We start from the raw sequence: 21149 nt of genomic DNA on the forward strand, positions 1-21149 counted from the left end.
CAATGATAATAATAAAAATTATGTTGTCTCGAGATCACAAGTTACTTATATTCTTATTTCAAGATACCAAAATATTGTGATGGGATAATTATCTCATTATCTCTAGAAAGCAAGCTGTTGTATGCCTTAATTATCCCATTATCTAAAAAAATCACATTGTTTTGTCGGGATAACAACATAATTTAACAACATAATCAACCTGTTATCACAAGAAAATGACTCTGATGATCTGAAAATTATTGCAACCACAGTCATTCTTGCATATATTAACTTTATATAAACAAGTCGCCTGAAGTACATTTATTTTCTGCAACTGAACGAACAGTAGTTGGTGCTAATTATGACAGCATTGCTTATTCGTTTGTTGGATTGGAAGAGTTGGCCGCAGCTAAACATTTGCACGACACCTTTATCAGCCAATAAAATACTTATTTGGCTCTTTATAATGAGCTTCTGCTTCAACCCTTCATCCAAAGTAACAAGGCACCATGGCACACAGCCACATACTCATTTATACCTTCTTTTTTTTTTTTTTTTTTTTTTTTTTACAAATTAATTCAGACTTTGCAGACTGTCAGCAGCACTAAATTTGCTCTTCTGTGTGTGTATCCAGGCACAGTTAGAGTACCGAAGCACTGAGGAAAAGACAACACCATTCCACCCTGTAAGGACAAACAGTCATCAAATGGGAAGAATCTGTAACAACAACAACAACAACAACAACAACCCCTGGCATTAGCACGTAGAGTAATGCATGCTGTAATCTAACAGGATTTCACTATGTGAAAAAAACAATTTCTTCACACCTTGCAGGTAGCAAGATGTGTCTAATTAGCGAGTGTGTATGTTGTTCTGTAAACAAAAACTGCTGTAATTACCCAATGATTTCCCTCATGACTGCTAAGGAATGGCTTGCTGTGCTTTCTCCCCCAACTGTTCCATCGCAGCAGATCATTCTGTATATAAAATACTGTAAAACACATGACCACGGGAACGCCCCCCGACATGAAGGTGACCTCCTGTCACACAACACGTTCCCTGTCATTGCTTTTGTATAATTAGCGCTAGTATTATTATTTTGTCTTCTTTTTTTTTTTTTTTAAATCATTTTTGCATGAAGTTGCACTCATGTCTGGATTTAGGTACTGTACCATGCTATGCCAGCTCTTTGTGGGTTTATGATGACAGCTGGGGTGTCAGAAGTGTCCTGCCTCAGAATTCACGTTGAGTGTGTTTACTCGCGCAACCATATTCTGAAAAAATTCTTGGAGTTTTGCCGTCACCGTGGGGGTGCCAGGCAACCAGCGGAGACTCCAGGAAATCTCTGTGCCAGCATATAATTCCCCCCTAAAAAACCCCAACTTGTCTTGGTTAAACAAACAAGATATAATGCATCAGAGTGAGCTTTAGAGGTGCTGCTAGGTGTCTTTTAACCTTTGGACGGAGCCAGCTGTTTACCCCTGTTTCCAGGCTTTAAGCAACCTAAACTAATCTGGTCATCCAAAGCCTTTGGCTTTTTTTAATTCATTTTATTTCTAATGCATTGTGTTCAATATTATACATACATGTTACCTTGGATGTATTATACCAGAGTTTGCTCCAAGATCATTTTCATCTGCAAATTTTAGCGTTTAAGTGTAAAAACAAGAAGTTGTAGTTTTTAAGGATGTTGGGGGCTGAACTATTTCTTGGCCAACCACAGTGACTTCCTGCAGTCATATTTTGAGAGGAGGTTGCCAACCAAAATAACCCCCGCAAAACCACAACTTCTTATTTTTATACAAATTAAACAAAGCCATAGCCAGGCTCACTGTTTCCCCCGTTTCCAGTCTTCATGCTGGCTGTAGCTTCATATTTCCTCACAGACACGTGAGGGGTAGTGATATTCTCCAAAAGAAAAAACATCATCAGATTTAATAAAGAAACTGTTAGTTGCAGCTCTTCCCAGAAGACCACTTCTTTGAATGTGTGCAGGCATATCTGTTATTGCAATATGAAGACACACATAAAAAAAACATGTCCCGGTTCAGACCTTAACCAGAAATAATAACTGGTATCCAGAATATTGCGTGCGTGTAAACACACTCCTTGAGTCACATACTGTACTGCTGCTACTGTGCTCTCAGTGAGCCACCCTTGCAAATAAGAGGGCTGCGCAATTAAGAGAAACCAAGGGGCTACTCCAAACACAATAATGAGCCGAGTCTCGTTGTTTCCTCCCCGTGAAAACTTAACTGAACACACCTGAATAGCTGGTAGTATTTATTGTTTTAAGTGTAGGGAAGCACCTCAGGATGTTTAAATAGTAATGAACTAGGCACTGAGTTTTAGTTGTGAGTTACAAAATGAACACTTATACAGTGCGTGGGGATGTAAGGTCGTAGTAAGCAAGTAGGACATGCTTTGATAGCTTTATTTAGTTAATAAAGGATTATTGAAAATGTTTATGTCCAATGAAGGTAGGTGCTCAGGGACTGCAGAGCTATACTAGGTGAAATGTGGTGGTGACGTCCTTTAAATGCTAGACGTCATTGGCCACAGAGGTTGAGGATGATTAATAATGGAGGGTTTCATTCCAAATACACATCCACTGTTCACAAATTCGTTGTTCAACTTCCTTGTAATCCCTGTCGTAAGATTGAGTTTCTCTTCCTAAAGACGTTCGTTTTATTCTCCCTTCACGAGTCAATTTGGTTCAATTTTGGAATGAAACTCTTTAAATATATAGAGGTGAAAACAACCGGAAGTGATTAAACGCAGGATAAAGAATGTGGATCCTTAGAAGGTGTTTTTTCTGAAGTGCTATTTTGGTGAAGCATGTTGTTGGATATAGTTTGTGTGTGAATTTGTGTCTTTCACGGAAAAAGCAAAGCTGTTGCAGAGGTAGCTGTCAACCAGAGAGGATGTTTGTTTTGAGACAGACAGAAATCAGGTCTAAGTTACCTTCACATTTTTGTCTTCTGGTTCAATGTTTTTTGTCTTTCAGGGTAGCTGTTCATCTCAAATAAAAATGAGCAATGTTTGCTTTTTAGTAAATGCAAATGTGAAAAAAGATCTGGGAGCAGTTTTTTTGAGTAATATGTTCCAGTTCTCAAAGCAAGTTGTGGGTAAAATCTGACTGAATTGAGCTGAAAAGCCTGAACGCTTTGTTTTGAGATTTGTACAGTAAGCCTATCCTATAAGCTAAGTATAAGGTTTCAGCAACCTGTTACACTGTGTCAAGAAAAAGAACAAAAAGAGGCTCCTCTGTTATCGACGTTCTAAATGTGATGTTTTCATTCAGTTCTCTGCTCTGCTCTATGTTATCATTATTGTTATTATTCTGGTTTACAGTATTAGTGGAGTATAGTCAATGTAATGAGTTTGTCAAATGCAGATTCATGTGCACACTCACACTTGCACCCGAATATAAATTACCATGAAGAGGTTTTTAGAATTAAAGTAATGTAATTTAAATAACAACTGCTGTTTATTCAGCGTAAAATGTCCAGAAATGATTAAAAATGCAGAGGTAAGAATTTAAACTGTCTTCCCCTTCATTCTGGCCATTTGACTTCAAAGGTTAGCTTTGTTTTTGTTCTTTCAGTTTGTGCCTGTAGCTGTTCCGTAAAAGTGCTGTATAAAGTATCCATTCAGCAAATAAGACCATCTATCAGCCTTTCTGTCTGTGACTTTGTAGAGATTTTATTTATTTATTAAATGTGTTCTGGGGAAAACTGATGCTCAGCCTTTACATTTGTGCCAAACTGTTTGCAGACATCGTGTTGTATTCAAATTACAGGTATATATCAAAGTATATCTGCATTAGTATGTTGTTGTTGCCCATAGTCTATTCACAGAATGCCTGGAGATGTTCACATGTTAATGTTTTCCACTGCTGGAAAAACTCACATTTAATAGAAAATAAAGCCAGAAAACACATTCCAAAACTACTGATAGAGAGTCACTGATGTCATTTTAGCCAATGTGAAGGCAATACTGTATACCCTGTCAGACCAAACTCGGGGTAATACGAATAAAACACAGCCGGTCATACAGAGGTGCATACATTGTGATCCTTTTATTGTTTGCAGAGAGACAACATGCAAAGAGGACGGCGTCGGCGACAACGCTCCCCTGATGTTATTTATCTATGTATGTGTTCTGTATGGTTATGCTTCTGGTACACATTTGTTTCTCATGTTGATTTTACAAAACATAGTTTTATGTCACAAAGCCACTGTCTTTTGTAAATAAATCAAATGTGAGATATATTAAAAAGATTTAAAATATGGCTTTACAGGGTCACGTCATTATTTTAAGTGTGTTTTTGAGGTTCTTATACTTTATTTGATATCTTTTTCTGAAATTCTACTCCACTACTACTACAGGAAATATTGTACTTTTTACTCTATTACATGATAGCTGGAGTTACTTATTACTTTTATTACAATTGTTACATTGTTACTACAAAATTAAAATGCTGCTTACATATATATGCATCAGTAATAATTCTAGCAAATATGCATTTTTTCTAAACTATTGAGAAAATATTCATTACGTTCATTCAATACATGAACCAAACATTACACACACTAAAAGTTGCAATGACTGTATACTTAATATTGTAAAAGTAATATGAAAACAAATAAAATTACACAACAAATACAATAGTAATATTATATAAAATAATATCTTAACATAGTGGTATCGAACACTTTTAGGTTCTGAATCTTCCACCATTGTTATTTATAAAGTCACTTCATAGACTATGAGAGACAAAGTGAAGTGACCATTGTAATATTAATGTAGGAATATAAGCATGTGATTTAAGCATCAGGAAGTGTTCTCACAGGTTTTTAAAAACCCCCTCTTTTTTTTTTTTAACCCCCCTTTTTTTTTTTTTTTTATTTTGTCATCAAGTAATTTAGACGTTAAACAGAACACAAAGGCATTACCTTCTGGGATGATTTATCAGAATCACCTCATCAGGATTCACTGAGGGAGATTTCAACATGAATTTTGTTTTCAAAGTACTGTCAATTAATATTTGTAGGTACTTTTAGCACTATTGTAGATTTCTATTTCATACCACTGTATACTTCTACTTTTCTCCACTACATTTATTTGGAGTATTTGAGCTTTAGTTGATATTTAGTTACAAAATCAATAAATAAATTATGTTGCACTGTTATTGATTAAAATACCCAGAGGTTTATAAAGTAGCTAAAATTGTCTGCACCCTGACCAACTACAATAAAATGCTGCTTACACATTAATGCATCAATAATTACAAATCAATAATATAATATATATCCTAATATAACACTCTGGAAGCAGGCTTTCTGCTGCATAATAAGTACTTTTACTTTGGCTGCTGTTGTCCTCTTTTTATTTCTCAACTTTTGCTGAAGTGAAATTTTGAATATAATATTATTGATTCTTGTGCGTAAGTTAAGTATTTCTTCCACCACCGAGGTATTTTATATTCTCCTGTCACCTTTTTGTGTTCATTATCCGGCCAGATAGATATAAATATTTCAGTCAGTTTCCTCGGTGTAGCCTGTAGTGGAGGGCTGGAAAGAACTGTATTTCTTTGTTGTTTTAAATTGTGCTCACTTTCAAGTGGTTTGTTTCTCAGGCACACTGAGGTAAATAAAACCCTTAAATTACACTGTGTCTCCTGTGCCTGACTATTCCCCTTGTTTCTCTTTTAAAGCAGAAAATGGGTAAACACTTCCTCTCAAAAGGGCAACTAAAAACAATGCCATATCCTGCTTCAACTACAAACCAAAATCAAAAACAATCTCCGGCCGTTTTCCTGTTGCTTCAGGCTCAGACAGTGGCAAAACAGGTGACATGAGGTCGAGCTACTATGACCTTATTAGCATCCTCCTCTGTGGGTTTCTTGGGCAATACAGAATTTCCACTAGCTGGTATCACACCCTCCTGACTGTAGATCATGTGGCATCGTCTTGCTGCTGCTGCTGCTGCTGCTGCTGTTGCTGTCCTCACATGAACCACTCAGTGCCATTGACTCAATGAGAAAGAGGAGACGTGGCTGCTTCCAGATCAGTGAACCACATCGGCCTGCTGCACACACAGTTCCTCTCTCTCCCTTGAGTCATTGTCCAAACACCCACACACTGCTCTCATAGGGAGTTGCCCTGTGAGTCTCTGGCTGCGTCCTGCAACCTCACGGTGTCTCCGTCTGGTGGGCATGTATGGGATTAATGTGGGTTGCAGTGGTAGGTTGGTGCTGTAGGGTTAATGGAAGGAAAGTGATAAGAGATTTGATATCTTGTTCTAGCTGCACTCTTCTAGGAAAGGAAACGAAGATGTGGTGCCAGATGAAGATTCTGCTGAGAGAATAAAATCTATAAAATTGCTAAAGATAAGACATACTCACCCGCTTTGATATTTAGATTTAAGGCCAAATAAATGATTAATCCAGTGCACTCAGGAATGTAACTGTTTTACAATAAGTAATGTGTAAAGTCGTTAGTATGTGTACTTGTGTATACTAGATATGTATACTAGGCAAATGACATATTTTTTCCCTCTTTCTATTAGTGCAGTTATGTTGCCATTATACAGCAATATTGTGCACAAATGACTGCTGTGGGACTGTTTACAATCTTCACTTTCATTTGGTTTTCAACAGCTGCATAAGTTTAAAGCCTCTTCTTGCTTGTTTCTAGTTTCTGTTATGCAAATGAAAATTTCCAGTTAAACTTTAGCCCAAACTGAGTTTTTACACACAAAAGACACAAGAATTTCCTGCCTTTAGTAAGAGTAACTCCATTATTCTGAATTTTACTAACATGTTTGATCAGCATGAGTAGCATCACCGAAGTACAAGTCTTTCCATCCAATACTTTACATATAGTTTTTGCTCATATGTTGTTGTATTCTCACATTAATCTTGACAGCGTCAAAGCACTCTTGTTTCTCTATTGCTCATAAATGAATCAGATGAATCAAAACTTTTTCACTGCAGACTTTTTTTGACTCGTCTTAGCAGGAAAAGCACAGCTGGAACAATAATCACGGCTGTGCTCCAGCAATGAGTGCAATGCAGCAATTACCAATGTTAGTAGTTACATCTGTGTTTGACCAGTCAAAATGTATGCTGTGAAAACAGTCAGTTCAACCCGGGATAGGACAAAAGGACACCGTATTTATCCCTGAACACAATTTCAAGGGTCACAGCAGCCAAAGAATTTACAGATCAAAATAGAAACATATGAAGAATAAACACATTTTATACAAGAATGACAAAGGAATGTCAAAAGTGTACCAATGTAACCACACGTACTAGAATTGGGCCTATATGGTGTAATAGCTGAGGTTTCTGTGATGGAATGTGCAAATGTCAGCAACCACTATATATATAAACTTAGCGCAAAGAGTAAGGAAATTTGTGTTTGGTTGATTATTTCTCTGTGGTTACAATGCTTTTTGGCAATAAATCTTATACCGTTGGAAAGCCTGTTTAGTTTCCTTTCAAATGGTGCCCCATTTGTAAGGAACATGCACTTGTGGGATGAGCAGCAGAGCTGAGTATGTGAGTTGCGCCCATGAAAAATGTGTCAAATCTTTTCTGCCATTGCCAAACAGGTTATTTTGCTGTTGCTACTGACACTTGTCTCCCCCCCTCCCCCCTCTGCACACTGTGTCAGCTAGTGATCCGATGGGCTTTAGGACCCTGCACAGTGCAGGCCGCTGCCAGTGTTGTCAAGTCCGCTTACTATAAGCGACTTTGGGCTTGTTTTTCTGTAAAGTCGCTTACAAATATTGGTTGTCGCGGGTCGCGTTTTTTTTTGGGGCTTGTTTCTAAAGTGTAGTTGCTTATTTGGGCTTGTTCCCAGCTCCATAATAAGATGTCAAGCAGATATTTTCTATATGTTATTCAAACGTAAGAGTTTGTCTTGCCTGCTCCCTCTGTCCCTCCCCTTTCCCCATACACACAGGAGACAGCAGAGTTTCTTCCCACCCACATCCTGCTTCTAATTGGCTCTGACCTAGATGGCAACGAGTACTAGCCAATCAGAGGCAGAGCAGGGCAATCTGTTTTTTTCTGGTTAGGAAAACGTCAGTGAGTGACGTTTAAATGAAAATACGCGCGACTGATGGTGGACTGTAGGAGAGTTTTTGAGGAACAAATGCCCGGGACAAAGTGGGCGAAATACGGGAAGAAATATAATAATATATACCCGTTTAGTTTATTTAAGTCTTTTCTATCTCAGTCATTTGTTTATCAGAGCAGGAGCCACTTTATTGCTGCACACTAAGATTATCAATAATTTGTTTTCTCCTGTTTCTGGGTTATAGTTATTTAAAAATGGGATCTTCTGCAGTCCCTGCAATAATAAATAAAGAATTTGTGAATTCAGGATGATATTTATTTGTGTGTGCAAATTTTATTTATCAGAGGTTTACTGTGTAGGCGCTTGCCTAGGGCGCCACTTTGTGAGGGGCGCCAAATATGCGGCGAGAAAAAAATTATAATTAAAATTATAATGTCTATTTACTTTTTCAACAGTGTTTGCCCTCCCTCTATCTACAACAATACTTTGACATAAAAAATAAATTAAACTTAAGAAAAAGAAATGACAATTCTGACGTGACCTTTAGCTGTTACACGTCACGGTCACAACGTGCTGCACAGTGAAAAGTCTATTATTACTGTCCATATAGCAAAATTAGATTAGATTCAGTTTTGGATTAGTTTTAACTTTACTGTCAAGTTCAAGTACCGTGAAATACAGTTTTACATCTAACCAGAGTGCAAACTAGTAAAGTGCTGAGTGAGTCAGTGCCTCATATGCAGATATCAACATGTGGACTTTATAGACAGAGGTGCAAAAGATAAGCATATGTTATATACTGATCAACAGAAATAAGTATAAGTTACATACTGATGGAATATTGTATCAAAAAAGTTATAGCACAATAATAGTAAAGCTGCAAGCAGCGTTGGGCGGGACCTCGCACTCCATGCAACTCGGGGCGTGCTGCGGCTGCGTCACATGCCGTCGTAACACGTTCGGACCACAACATGAAATTTTCGAGTCACCCCACTCCCAAGCCCTCATCGCCAGAAGCTGAGGGAGACCACTCTACCACGTTGTCACACGTTTCAGACACTGCAAAAGACTTACGCTTTCATAGAGAGACTCTTCACTGCAAAAGGTGAAAATTCAGCGCCATGCCACGGACACACAGTTTGACACACAGTAAATATTTGATTAACTCATGATCACCAATGTGTCTAGATTGCAGTGATCGAATTTGAAAATCACTGCAAACTGCTGAAAATGGCATCACAGTTTGACATTCGATTGATCCTGGCAAACTTTGATGTCATGCTACGGACACGCCCTTCAACGTACAGTCACAAATTGCACAAATTTTAATGAACAACATTTTTTGACTGTACTGACCAATTTTGAAGCAGATCTCAAATTCCCTACGAGGTGTTTGTTCGTTCAAATACAAGACCACGGAATTCAAAATGGCCAACTTTGATGGCATGCTACAGACACGCCCTTCAACATACAGTCACAAAAAGCGCGGCGTTCATTCAGCAACATTTTTTGACTGTACTGACCAATTTTGAAGCAGATCCAATAAATTCCCTAGGAGTTTGTTTGTTAAAATACAAGGCGAAAAAGTGCAAATGACAAACAAAATGGCCGCCGAGAGTGAAAATGAAAATGAAAATAGCCGACTTCCTGTGGGGTTTGGGGTATGGGTCCAAGAGGCTTTTCTGTAGGTCTCGGCACCTAACATGTGCCTACCGAGTTTTATACATATTGGTGACACGTGGCGCCAGGGCTGCTTTGTTGAAATACTGTAGGGGGCGCTAAAAACACGACAAACACGATTTTTGATATGTGAGCTAAAGGTACCAGTCTACATGTGTCCTGTCAATTTCATATTCATAACTATTACGGTCTCCGCAGAGTGATTTACCATGCCACCAGAGCGCCACCTAGTGGCCTGATTTTTTTTCCTTTTTAGGGGAGCCTCAGGGAGCCATGGGCAATCATCCTACCAAGTTTCGTTTTAATCACACTTGCCGATGTGGAGATATAAACTTCTTTATTTTAAAGAACGCCACCTTGTGGCGATTGCCTGAAATAATGCACGATGCCTAATGAAGACATGAGGAACTATTGACCCAAGGTTGGTGTCAATCAGACATACCAATGTGGAGGAATACCCCACTTCCTTTTTTGACGAAAAATCAACAGGAAGTGCAAATTTTATAACATGTTTATTTTTTGAAATATCAAAATACTTTAAATTACTTTTTTTCCCAGGACGGTCTCCAGATGCTACGTGCAACGTTTCATGCGAATTGGACAAAAGTGCATGGATGGAACACGAAAACGTAGTTTTTGGACATTTTGCGCTCTAGTGAAAGAAAAACACATCCTAAGTGAATTTATATAAAAAGAACGTCAAAATTAAAATGCTTAGCAACTTGATAATACACTTTAGATTCACTATTAAAATATTTGGGACCACCTGCAGCTGAATCATCAGACCGGGAACAGCCATGCGCCTCAGCTGCTCCGGTTTCCTCAGCTGAGTTTAATGTGTCAGTGAATGTTTGTGATGATAAAAATTTATTGACTTGCGTGAAAATGACAATATGTTGTGCCATGTCTCATCCAGTCAATGTATTTGCTCTTGTGTGTTCTCTCTCTGTTTATGCACCTAGAGCCACCAGAAGAGACACTACAAGAGCACGCTGCTCTTCCTGCCAACCTCACATCACATTTTACAGTGTCTAATTTTGCACACAATGTTTTATTGTTAGTTTAATTTTTTTGTTTTGATTCTTTAGTGTGCACTTTCTGTTCTCAGATGTTGCACTACTGTTTTTGTATATTTATTATTGAACAGGTTTATTCTTTTGCACATATTGTTATATTGTTTGTATTATCATTGTTTAAATAAATGTGCAATTCTTTGGACATGAGTTCTTTTCTCCTGGGGATGGGGCGCTATCAGTGAAGCTCGCCTAGGGCACCAAATGGTCTAGGACCGCCCCTGTGTGTATATAATGTACTTGGTACATCAGTTTATATTTGATATAATTTAACTCCCTCTTGTTAAACCGTGCACATAGTTAATTTGTTTTTCTCTTCCCGGAACCTAGGGGGGCTCAGTAGAAAAAGTCGCTTGTTTGGGGCTTGTTTTCACAGGCTTGGTTGATTATTTGTCTCGCGAGATCTGGCAACACTGGCGGCTGCGGCTGCAGTTAGAGCGGTGCATCTGGAAAGGAGCTCACCGGCTGGGTTGGTGGAGGACTGGGAGAGAAGAGGAAGGAGGCTCCGGGAGCAAGCGAGACAAAAAGGGTCAGGCCTGGGACTTGGGAAAATCGGGTAACGAACACACAGCGATTCACGCATTTAAATCCGTTTAACCCGGCACTAGTAACTGCGCAGGAAGGGTTTTTGTGTTAACAAAACCGTGAAAGAGCGGAAGGCGAAATGAGGAAATAGCCGATTTAGGGCTTTTTTTTTTCTTCTTCTTCTTTTTTGTTCTCGCTGATGTACTGATTGGACATCGCGATGTGCACTTGAACTTGAACCAAATTTACAGCACAGAACCAGGATCCGATCTGAAAACACTGACCTCATTAATTTAAAAAAAAGATAACGGGGATTTATACTTGAGTGGCCGTGGCCTGCGAAAGAGCCACCAGCCCCTGTGTCCACACTGCAGACTTCCCCTGCTGCACAGACGCCTAAAACTTTGCAATTTTTAACGCATAGCCAATTGAATATTAGGTGCAGTGAGACGATGGCAGGAATGTGAGCGTGTGGCCTGGTTGTAGCTTGATGTGTGCGTGGTGGAAATGTGACATTTAACGCCTCTGTGGCTCTATAATAAATTATTTTTCACCTGGTTGTTGCCTGCAATTATTTTTCCAGCATCTTATTAGACCTTTATTTTTTTTTTTTTTTTTTAAATAAATCATAACCGGCTGTCATCAATCTTGACTTAACCTCCTTGGAGGAAATTAAACACATCCAATGTGAATATAGATGCATTGGGGGTTATTTATTTTACGTGCACATTTTCCAGGAGTGTAACTGTGGCTACGCTATGTACGCATGGTTGACTAACTTTAACCCAGACACATGAGGTAAAGATATTAATAATTAAACAGCAATATAATATAACAATATAATCATCCTGGATTTATTTTGCATCGTTTTTCAGGTTATATATGGCACATAACAGCCATTTAATCTCGACTACTGTACACCAATACATCCATGTCGTGTAAAAAAAAAAGAAAAGTGGCCCTATAGGCGATAGTAGCTATACAGTGTTCTATAGCAGCCTGAGAGGATCCTATACATGACGTGCACTGAACAAATGAAAGCTGATGCTCAGAAAAGACAGAAAATAAAACTAAACTGAGTTGTGGAAATGTGCACAAAATGTGTCACTGCAGCATGCATTTAATTGCAAGTGTGTCTTAATGTCTGAGGAATGAACAAGTTGTCATTTTCCTTTTTTTTTTATCTTCCAGGAGAGCGGAGAGAAGAGGGGATCATCTCTCATTTCTTTGGTTGTTTTTTTTTTTTCCTTTTGAGAAGTTTATTTTCACCTCATCTACATCGCCCCATTATCAGACGTTACCCATAAAGCCCACAGAAACCTTCGAAGATGCCGTCCAACACTGTCACCAACACCAATACCACTGCATTCAAAAGCTCAGACTACGCTGATTCACCTGGAAAAAGAATGGTAAGATATAAACAAAAGTATGACTCAGGAGACTCTCTCGAGGTATTTTACGATACTCCTCTGGAGCTATGATGTTGGCGAATGACTTGATTTCTCAACTTTATTGCTAGTGGGTTCAAAGAGTTAATTCGTGTTCTGCCCTTTTTGAATGACTGCTGCCTATTAATTTTGGATTTGATTCTCCATCGCTGCAAAATGCAATTTTTTTTGGGACACCCTTAACTCAACAGAGCCTATTTAAAAGGAGATTACTCCCTCCAGGACTCATCCAGCAACAATGTAGTACAGTGTGCCTTTATAGTATTTTCCTAAAAATATCTCTTAGTGTGTGTATGTGTGTTTGTGTTTTAGTGTTATTGCTTTGATGTTGGGCGGCTGTGGCTCAGAGGTCAGAGGTAGAGCAGGTCGTTTCCTAATCCGAAGGTTGTGGGTTGGATCCCCGGTGCCACATGTCGAAGTATCCTTGAGCAAGATACTGAACCCCAAATTGCTCCCGATACCGTGCATAGGTGTGTGAATGTGTATGTGTGTATGAATGTTAGTTTCTGTTCGATGGCTGTGGCTCATTGCTGTGTGAATGTGTGTGAAAGGGTGAATGTAGCACGTAGTGTAAAAGCGCTTTGAGTGGTCGGAAGACTAGAAAGGCGCTATACAAGTACAGGTCCATTTACCATTTACCATGTTGCATTGATATAAGAGGAATGTGGCTTGTACAGTCACGTCAGGTCAAAGCCAATTAAAACCTCTCCCAATTTTATGAATGGAGTCCAGTCAGTCCAACTAATGCCTTATTGATCTCTGCAATCCTACGACTTACTGGAGCTGACTCAGTCGCATCAATGTCTTCTGTTTATTGACAAAATTGTCAGATTTTCACTGAAGAATCCAACAGTACGTGGAGTGCCGTGTCACCTTTCATAATGCAGACCGGCTCATTAACACAGTCTGTATGTAACTGCAGCATCACTGATGCTCCACAGTGGCAGCGGTAGCAGCATCACTGAGCAGGCAGAAGATGCAGCTGTATTATGAGACATTTGCTGTTGTAATGGTGGTTGGTGACGTGGGGCGTTGGCTGGTATAGGTTGTGCTGGAGCTGGAATGGCTCTACAGCTCTTTTACTGGGGGGATCTGTCCTCTTCCTCCACGTTCCCATTACACAGTACTGCCCTTAGTCTTGTTGCCTGGCAACAGACTTTGCCTTAAATAACCGGCTACCCAGACAGAAATAGTGCAGAGATATTGACAATGTAGGGTTCACTCCAGGCAACAACAAATCATATCTCAGGTTTTTCTGTTGTTTTTTTCCCCCAGAAAATATTAGAGTGAAGCTGTGTGTGAAAAATAGCGTGTTATTTCCATTCAGTGTGTTAGCGCTCGGGTTGGGAATTGGATGAGCGTTGTGGTGTGGACTGTTCCTACAGGCACCACTGAATTGTGTCATCCATGTAAGTGGTTCCCAAATGAGCCTGCACACCAGGCTGCACTCAAAACGTGTTATTATCTATGCAAATTCTGCACCAGGCTCTCTATTAGTAATCACACAATGAACGAGGACCATCTGCAAAACACGTCCCTTCACAAAAGCATCTGTATGTACATTTACAATAACCTTCGTTGGTAACCTCTGTATTTTTATCCAGAAATTCATTGATGAATATTCTGCGTTTTAAAGCAATGTTTATCAATTATAACCCTGTGCCCATTAATCACATCATCAGTTACTCTGATCGCATCTATCTCTTTATGCAAATCAGTTTATCGCCCTGGGACTCTAATGGATGATGGATTTATTCCATTTTAGCAGCAAACACTCTCAGGACGTAACATGGTCTGACCTTTGAAATTCCTGCCCGTGTTTATTAACATCCTCTATCTTTTAAATTATTTAACAAGTAGTGTCTGCTGGAATCTGGAGCGTGCACGGGTCCAGATTTGTAAGAATGTTTTTATGGTATTTTTGCTTTGCTGGGTAGTTGATGGGGAAAAAGTACAGAGGTCAGATTGTGTGACCTGATAAGAAATTTTGTCTGTATGGCAACTGCAACAGTTTTTGCTAAGTGTAAAACTGTATTTGTTTGCTGTTGCTAATACTGGTGACTCTAATTAGTTAGTTAGGAGTGTTATTTATTGTAGATACAAGTGCAAAACCCACATGGGCGAAACTATTGTTGCAGTGGTGAAACAAAACCCAAATGCTCTAGTATGTAGATATGTTAGGTTACATACGGTATTTCCATAGCAGTTATGAATGCTTAATAGTATCTTGATAGCGGTGATATATTATTCCAACCTGTCAATATTTGATCAGCATATCAATACTAGCATCACAGAATCTGACGGGTTCATCTCACAGCTTAATAGACTGCTCAACCACCAGGACTCCTCCAAAACCTCCTGTTTGCCCCACCACAAGCTCCATTTAGTACCTCATCTTCATCAGCGAATGGAGTTTTCCTAGTTGGAATTGTAGATGTTTGAATTTCCCCATTTATCTGAGCAGTTTAAGGACTTGAATGTGAAATATGAGGTTCATTCTTGAGTTTGGAAACAGCAGCAACAGAAATAATATTCTGGAGTTCTGGAGCTATACAATATCACATGATCTTCATAAGCAGATGGGCTTTGCCAAAGGGTTTAAATCTAACAAAGACAAGATAAGTCCTTAAAGTGCTTGGGAAAAAAGGGAAAATTAAACATCTACAATTCCATGACAACTGGGCAAACTCCATCAGCTTACAATGACCATGTGATAAGATCGAAAGCTCTAGAGCAGCTAAATGGACTAAGTGGCACATTTTTTCATGCAAAACTAATTGAAAGTTCCAGTAAAGGAATTGATATAGATGGCTAAAATACACCAGTGATTTCTCCGTTGCCTGGATAGCATCATGTTATAATGGAGTCTTGCAGGCAATTTTGTTTGCAGATAGCTTTGAAACAGCAGGCAGATGTATGTATGTAACATGTGTGCAGTGTCACTGTAGTTTCCTTCTGTTTGAAAGATTTAATAGGTGTCCGCACGTGTCCCTAATCTCCCCTGTTTGTCTTGCTGTATCTTACAGTAATCTTGTTTCATGTCATTTTACGCCACAGTGCCTAACATTAAAATGATGGTACTTAACAACAAGTCCTAGAATGACTTACAGTGCGGAGAGCCCATTTATCTTGGGGGGAATCTCACATTCAATACTAAAGGAATTTAATAAGGACCCCCCCCCGCAGCTGTCAGGAATGGCCTTGCAATCTCATTTGCATTCAGACCTGGTGCTGGTGGTCCTATTCAGCCAATATTGAAACTCAAAGCATCTACATTAGGATCATCTTTTCTCCCATCAACCCCAGGGGTACTTGGTTGTGGCGGACATGAGGCTTTGTTCATGGGGGTAGACAGTTTTATTAATCAAAGGGAAATTGCAGCGGGGGGAAGGTGGGGGCTGGTCGACGTCTTTGTAACGGTGTCAAGAGGGGATTGTCTGTGGAAGGTCAGCGCTGCGTCTGTGGAGATTTCACTTCAGCCTAGTTCAAAGGAACGTGCCATTCAGTTTCTATCTGTCTCATTGTCCACTCACGCCAAAGACACTCAAGGACTCACTGCAGTCCCCCCCAAATGTTGAAGTGTTTCAGTATGGTGCAGTTTTGTGCGTCTCCTGCAGATCCTGTATCACTCCTGCTGCATCTTTGGCTAAGGTGAAACTTCCACTTAGTTTACTGTATGCACTACTACAGTCTTTCACAACCTTGAAAAATGTATAAATCTTGTGCATCCAGGCCTCCTATAGATGTGGTCACACAATTATTACAGGATACTGACTTCAAATCATGGTTTACGTCATGTGTTTTGTTTTTTGTTTTTTCATTGACAGGGTGAAAGCACAATACTGGACATGGACCTGATGACAGAGGAGTACTCGGCTAAAAGTAGTACCTCTTGTAAAGTTGGCAAGCCTGGAAGAAAGCGCAAGCCGTTTCCTGTGAGTGTTGATCTGACATGTCCGAAACTACATCCATCCATCCATCCATGCATTCTTCTCGTTTTATAGTAATTATCAGCTCAAAGTCAAGATTAGATATCAGCTAGTCCTTAAGCACGTCAACATAAAAAAAAACAAAAACGTCATGTTTTACTTATTTATTGTTCGTTTGGTAGCGTTTCTTCGTGAAATAATTTCTAAATTCAAGGATTTTATGAAAATTTAATAAGAGTGGGTCTATGCCTTTTAAGAATCTTCCAACCCTTAAAGTATTTCTGTAACCTTGGTCTTAGGGAAGAGTTTTAGTGTCCTGTGCAGCTCTAAATGGGTTAAGGCTTTGGGTATACTCAATAAGAACTAGAATGCTAACTCGAATGCTTACAGTATGTGCCACATAGCTGCAATATCCACGGCTCTATTCCAGCCAGTGTCCTTTGTTCCCTGTCTGCCTCTTCAATGTCAAATAAAAGGCAAAAACATGTTGTCCAGTCACATCTTACAGCAGCTGTTCCCAACGTTCACACTCACAGGGTGAAAATCCTGCTGTCAGTATGAAGGGCGAGACGGCATTAATTATTAAATATAGTTATAAATAAATGCTGAGAATAAATGCACAACTTCTCAGACAGTCTTTCCTGGAAAACAGGCATCTTGTTGCACTCTTTTGTTCACATGAAAAGTGACACAAATAGTTGAGGAAAGACAGCATGAGAGGTTCAAACCTGGTTTACTTTTTCACTTCTACATAGCTGGCCAGTCACTGCATGAAGTTGGTGTGAATGTTAGAAATTGTTGGACATAGCCCTCCGTAGCTCTGTTATCAGAAAGGTGTGTGTGTGTGTGGGGGGGGGGGGGTGTTTCAGATGCTCTTTGAACCATCCAATAAGCACTTTAGTCGGAGCATAAATGTGGCCTCAGTATCCTTCAAACAAAGCGCTTGTTGGATCGTCAAACCGAGTTATAAACCCACTAAACCGACAATTGAGCATTTCATGCAGCGGCCAGATGTGTGGAAGGGAATAAGTATGCAGGGTCTAAACTCCTCTCTCAAGCTCTCTTTTTTTCATTCTTCTTCAAAATGAGTGCAATTCCATGAATTCCTTTGAGCAGTCCTTCTCTATGATAGTGGGCTTTCACCCCAGCATCAACTGTGACCTTTTGGGACGACTATAAAAACTTTTGCCATAATAGACATCATATGATAGAGTTTGTTTTGAGCATACCCAGGCTTTGTGGCACATGATGGTCTAAATGCTAATTCAGAGGCTTTAATTAGTAAAATGTCTTGGTGAAATTCTGGCAGATTTCTATGTTTTGCTGCTATGAAACTGAACGCATTAGAGAATATTACATTTCTGCACAAGATAACACCTTTTGAATAAAAATAAAGGTGTTGTTTCAGCCTTCCGAAACACCACATATACTACTTTGTACTCATGCATAAACATCACACAGTCTTCATCTTTCTCAGCTACGTACAAGCACTACACAAACACTATTTGTAACCTGTTTGTGATGTCTTTTGTAGTTAAAAGCCCTGATTTAATAATGACTCTTGGGCCAACATTCCCTGAGATCTTACCATTTGCATAAGCCTCTGCTTAAAATCATGTTAATTAATTCTCACAGTGTAATTCAATAAACCAAAACAGGGATTACAAAAATATTTACACATATGTATGGTATGGTGGGGGGGTTTGTGACAGTGTCTATTTAAAGCAGTTGAGTGGTACTACCAATAACAGATAAAGAAAAGCTATAGTCAGAATCAGAGGGCCTTAGTGAGTGTTTTAACAGCTGTGGGAGGATTGAGCACATGTGCCAGACGCACCAGTCAAATAGGTGTTTCATTTTTGTTCTTCTCTGCATGAGAGTCAGGCGTTATTTGTGTTTGAATCCTGAACTGACTAAAGGTTGGAGGTTTCGTTTTTTTTTTCCCCTTTGTGCTGATTGTTAAATGTCAGATAAAAGCAGAATGTAAAGCCTTGAACCTTTCCCATAAAGTACACAGACATAATGGACAAGGTCAAATTAGTTCCTGAGAGAAAATGTTGAATGAGTGCTTGAAAAATGCCAAACAAAGTTCAGTTCACAGGGTTTTATTTACATATTAACAGACCCTGCTGCCCTTTTACTATCACAGGTCCAGGCTGTAACATTTAGTGCCTTCAGCTAGTCTGAGGAAGGTTAAGAATACAGAATCTGTGTTTCACCAATCAAACGTAGTTGTGCAGTCTTGTCACGTGACCATACTCAATCTCAGCGGCGGGATGGGTTAGCGTTACAGTCGTAGCAAACAAAAATGTCAGAATCAACTGTCGGCAATGCAGACACAGATGAGGAGGAACACCCCTGGCCTCATATTGAAAGCATGTTTACCTTAGTAAAAGTGCAAAACAGCAGCTACATTATGCTGTGTCTTGTCACTCACACACACACACACACACACACACACACACACACAGTTTATGAGAGTTTATGGGCTGCCTTGCTCTAGTTCTGCCGGCAGAGCCTGCTAAAAAAGTATAAAGGTTTGGAAATTTGTGTTACTTGTGCTTATTTATTTTTTATTTATTATTATTTTATTTATTTTATTTTTTAAGTACTTGAATTTACCTGGATTATTTTAATTTAAGCTATTTTGTAATTAATTCATTAATTTTAATTAATTTTATTGATTGGATGAATTATAATTTGCCTAAAGATGATTATTTTGTATTTTTGTCTGTCTGATTGAATACTTGTGTTAAAAAATAAATCGGACGTTACTCAAAAGTTACTCAGTACTTGAGTAGTTTTTTCACCAAGTACTTTTTTACTCTTACTGAAGTAATTATTTGGATGACTACTTTTAACTTTTACTTAAGTAACAGTACTTTTACTTGAGTACAATTTTTGGCTACTCTGCCCACCTCTGATTATTTATATATATATATTTTTGAAACATACTGTATGATTTTAAGAAAAAAATCCTGCATTCTGGCATGTATCTTGGCCAAGTGGTTTCATTCATAAGATTAGGAATTAATTGATAAGTTGATTGAGAACTTACTGATCAATAAATAAATATATCTAAATATACATAGATGAATATATGCAGGCAGTGGCATGAATGACTTTAGTGAACCTGCTACTCTCAATATAACGCACATTTTCCACTCTTGTTTTAGCTCTATTTTTAATCTCACTATGGTCACCAGCTAGTCGCTTACTTTGTCTGTCTGCCATTTGGCGATGGGCAGGCAGCGTACAGTGGCTTTATCTGAGCTTGTTCGCTGTAAACAACTGCCTGATGCAGCTGTATGAGAGTGGTGAGCGTGAGCCTCAACAGTAAATCTATGGACTGCAAAACCAAAACAATGAGCTGAACACTAAAAATATTTGTAGAGCTGCGGGGAACTTCAAAGTTGGATGATAATTCTCCGTTTCTCAATACAAGTGATGCCTTTCGTTAGGGGTGGGCGATATGGGCAAAAAATAATATTTATTTTTTGGGGGATTTTGGTGATAATGCCCGAGTCATGTGACCCGAGTCATGTCATGTGACCCGACCTGAGTCATGTGACCCGAGTCATGTGACCTGAGTCATTATCGAGTATTTAAATTACTTCGCCACTCCTCACATCCACTTAATACACGGTGCAGCAACGCTCTCTACAACAGTGACGATATTATCGCAAGCGATATATATCGCCCACCTCTAGCTTTCGTGTTATACATAGTCATTTGTTCCATTGTTATTGATTGCTTTAACAGTTACTGAAACGTATTATGTGTAAGCTGTAATGCTGCAGCTGGATCAATCTGTCTGCCTGTCTGAGCTGCCTGATTTACTGACTGCGACCTTTGACCTCTGGCAGGGGCCACATGTAGTTCACTGGGTCAGTCATGTGTTGCGTAATTCTTTCAGCAACAGTTTTGTGTTCTGTTTGTCCCTGTGAGCGTATTGCATGTGTGCATGTGTCTGTCTGCACTTGTGTGGCTGTTTGCCTAAACTCACACACTCCAGTTGTGAGCTGTGTCAGAATATTAATAATGGCTGAGCTGCGGATTCGTTGTTTTCTTTCAATGTGTCAAACAGATTTACAAGGGTGCCACACTTTGTAGAGTGCAACTGTTCAACATTTACAGTTAATTTGTTCTCAGTTACTACAATGATGAAGTCATTTAGAGGTTTGTGGCCTGCGAGGAATGCTACAAAACCAACTTTGGCTTGATGTAGCTTGGTTTTTTACAATACAGTACAAGTTTGACTGAAGTTTATCTGTGTTCCGCATAATTTGCATTGCAATCATTACACAGACATTTTATAGGTCTCACGGTGAGATTAAAGCCAGTTTTGCATTGTGTTTTCCTCTTCAATCTGCAAGAATGAGATTACATTGAACCTTTTAGCTGGTAGCACAGGATCTTGTGTTT

The 21149-nt window shown here is 39.1% G+C and overlaps 2 protein-coding genes across 12 annotated transcripts in view; both read left to right on the forward strand.

The window, feature by feature from the left end:
• The window catches only part of dtnbb (dystrobrevin, beta b), a 36314-nt gene extending 32041 nt beyond the window's left edge, over positions 1 to 4273 (forward strand). For all 7 annotated transcript variants that reach the window (XM_051389438.1, XM_051389435.1, XM_051389439.1 and 4 more), the window contains one exon: positions 614 to 4273. Coding sequence is in view for 6 of the 7 variants with exons in the window: in XM_051389435.1 (XP_051245395.1) it covers positions 614 to 639 (26 nt within the window). In the remaining variant the exon portion in view is untranslated. The remainder of the gene's footprint in view (positions 1 to 613) is intronic.
• A 6936-nt stretch (positions 4274 to 11209) lies between these two features.
• The window catches only part of dnmt3ab (DNA (cytosine-5-)-methyltransferase 3 alpha b), a 51279-nt gene continuing 41339 nt past the window's right edge, over positions 11210 to 21149 (forward strand). For 4 of the 5 annotated variants that reach the window (XM_051389382.1, XM_051389402.1, XM_051389411.1 and 1 more), the window contains exons 1-3: positions 11210 to 11378; positions 12539 to 12756; positions 16623 to 16730. In XM_051389382.1, coding sequence (XP_051245342.1) covers positions 12676 to 12756; positions 16623 to 16730 — 189 coding nt within the window. In that variant the 5' untranslated portion in view covers positions 11210 to 11378; positions 12539 to 12675. The remainder of the gene's footprint in view (positions 11379 to 12538; positions 12757 to 16622; positions 16731 to 21149) is intronic. The other variant, XM_051389391.1, reaches the window with a different exon arrangement.

Source organism: Dicentrarchus labrax, unplaced genomic scaffold (assembly GCF_905237075.1).
Source record: "Dicentrarchus labrax unplaced genomic scaffold, dlabrax2021, whole genome shotgun sequence".
NCBI classification, from domain to species: domain Eukaryota; kingdom Metazoa; phylum Chordata; class Actinopteri; family Moronidae; genus Dicentrarchus; species Dicentrarchus labrax.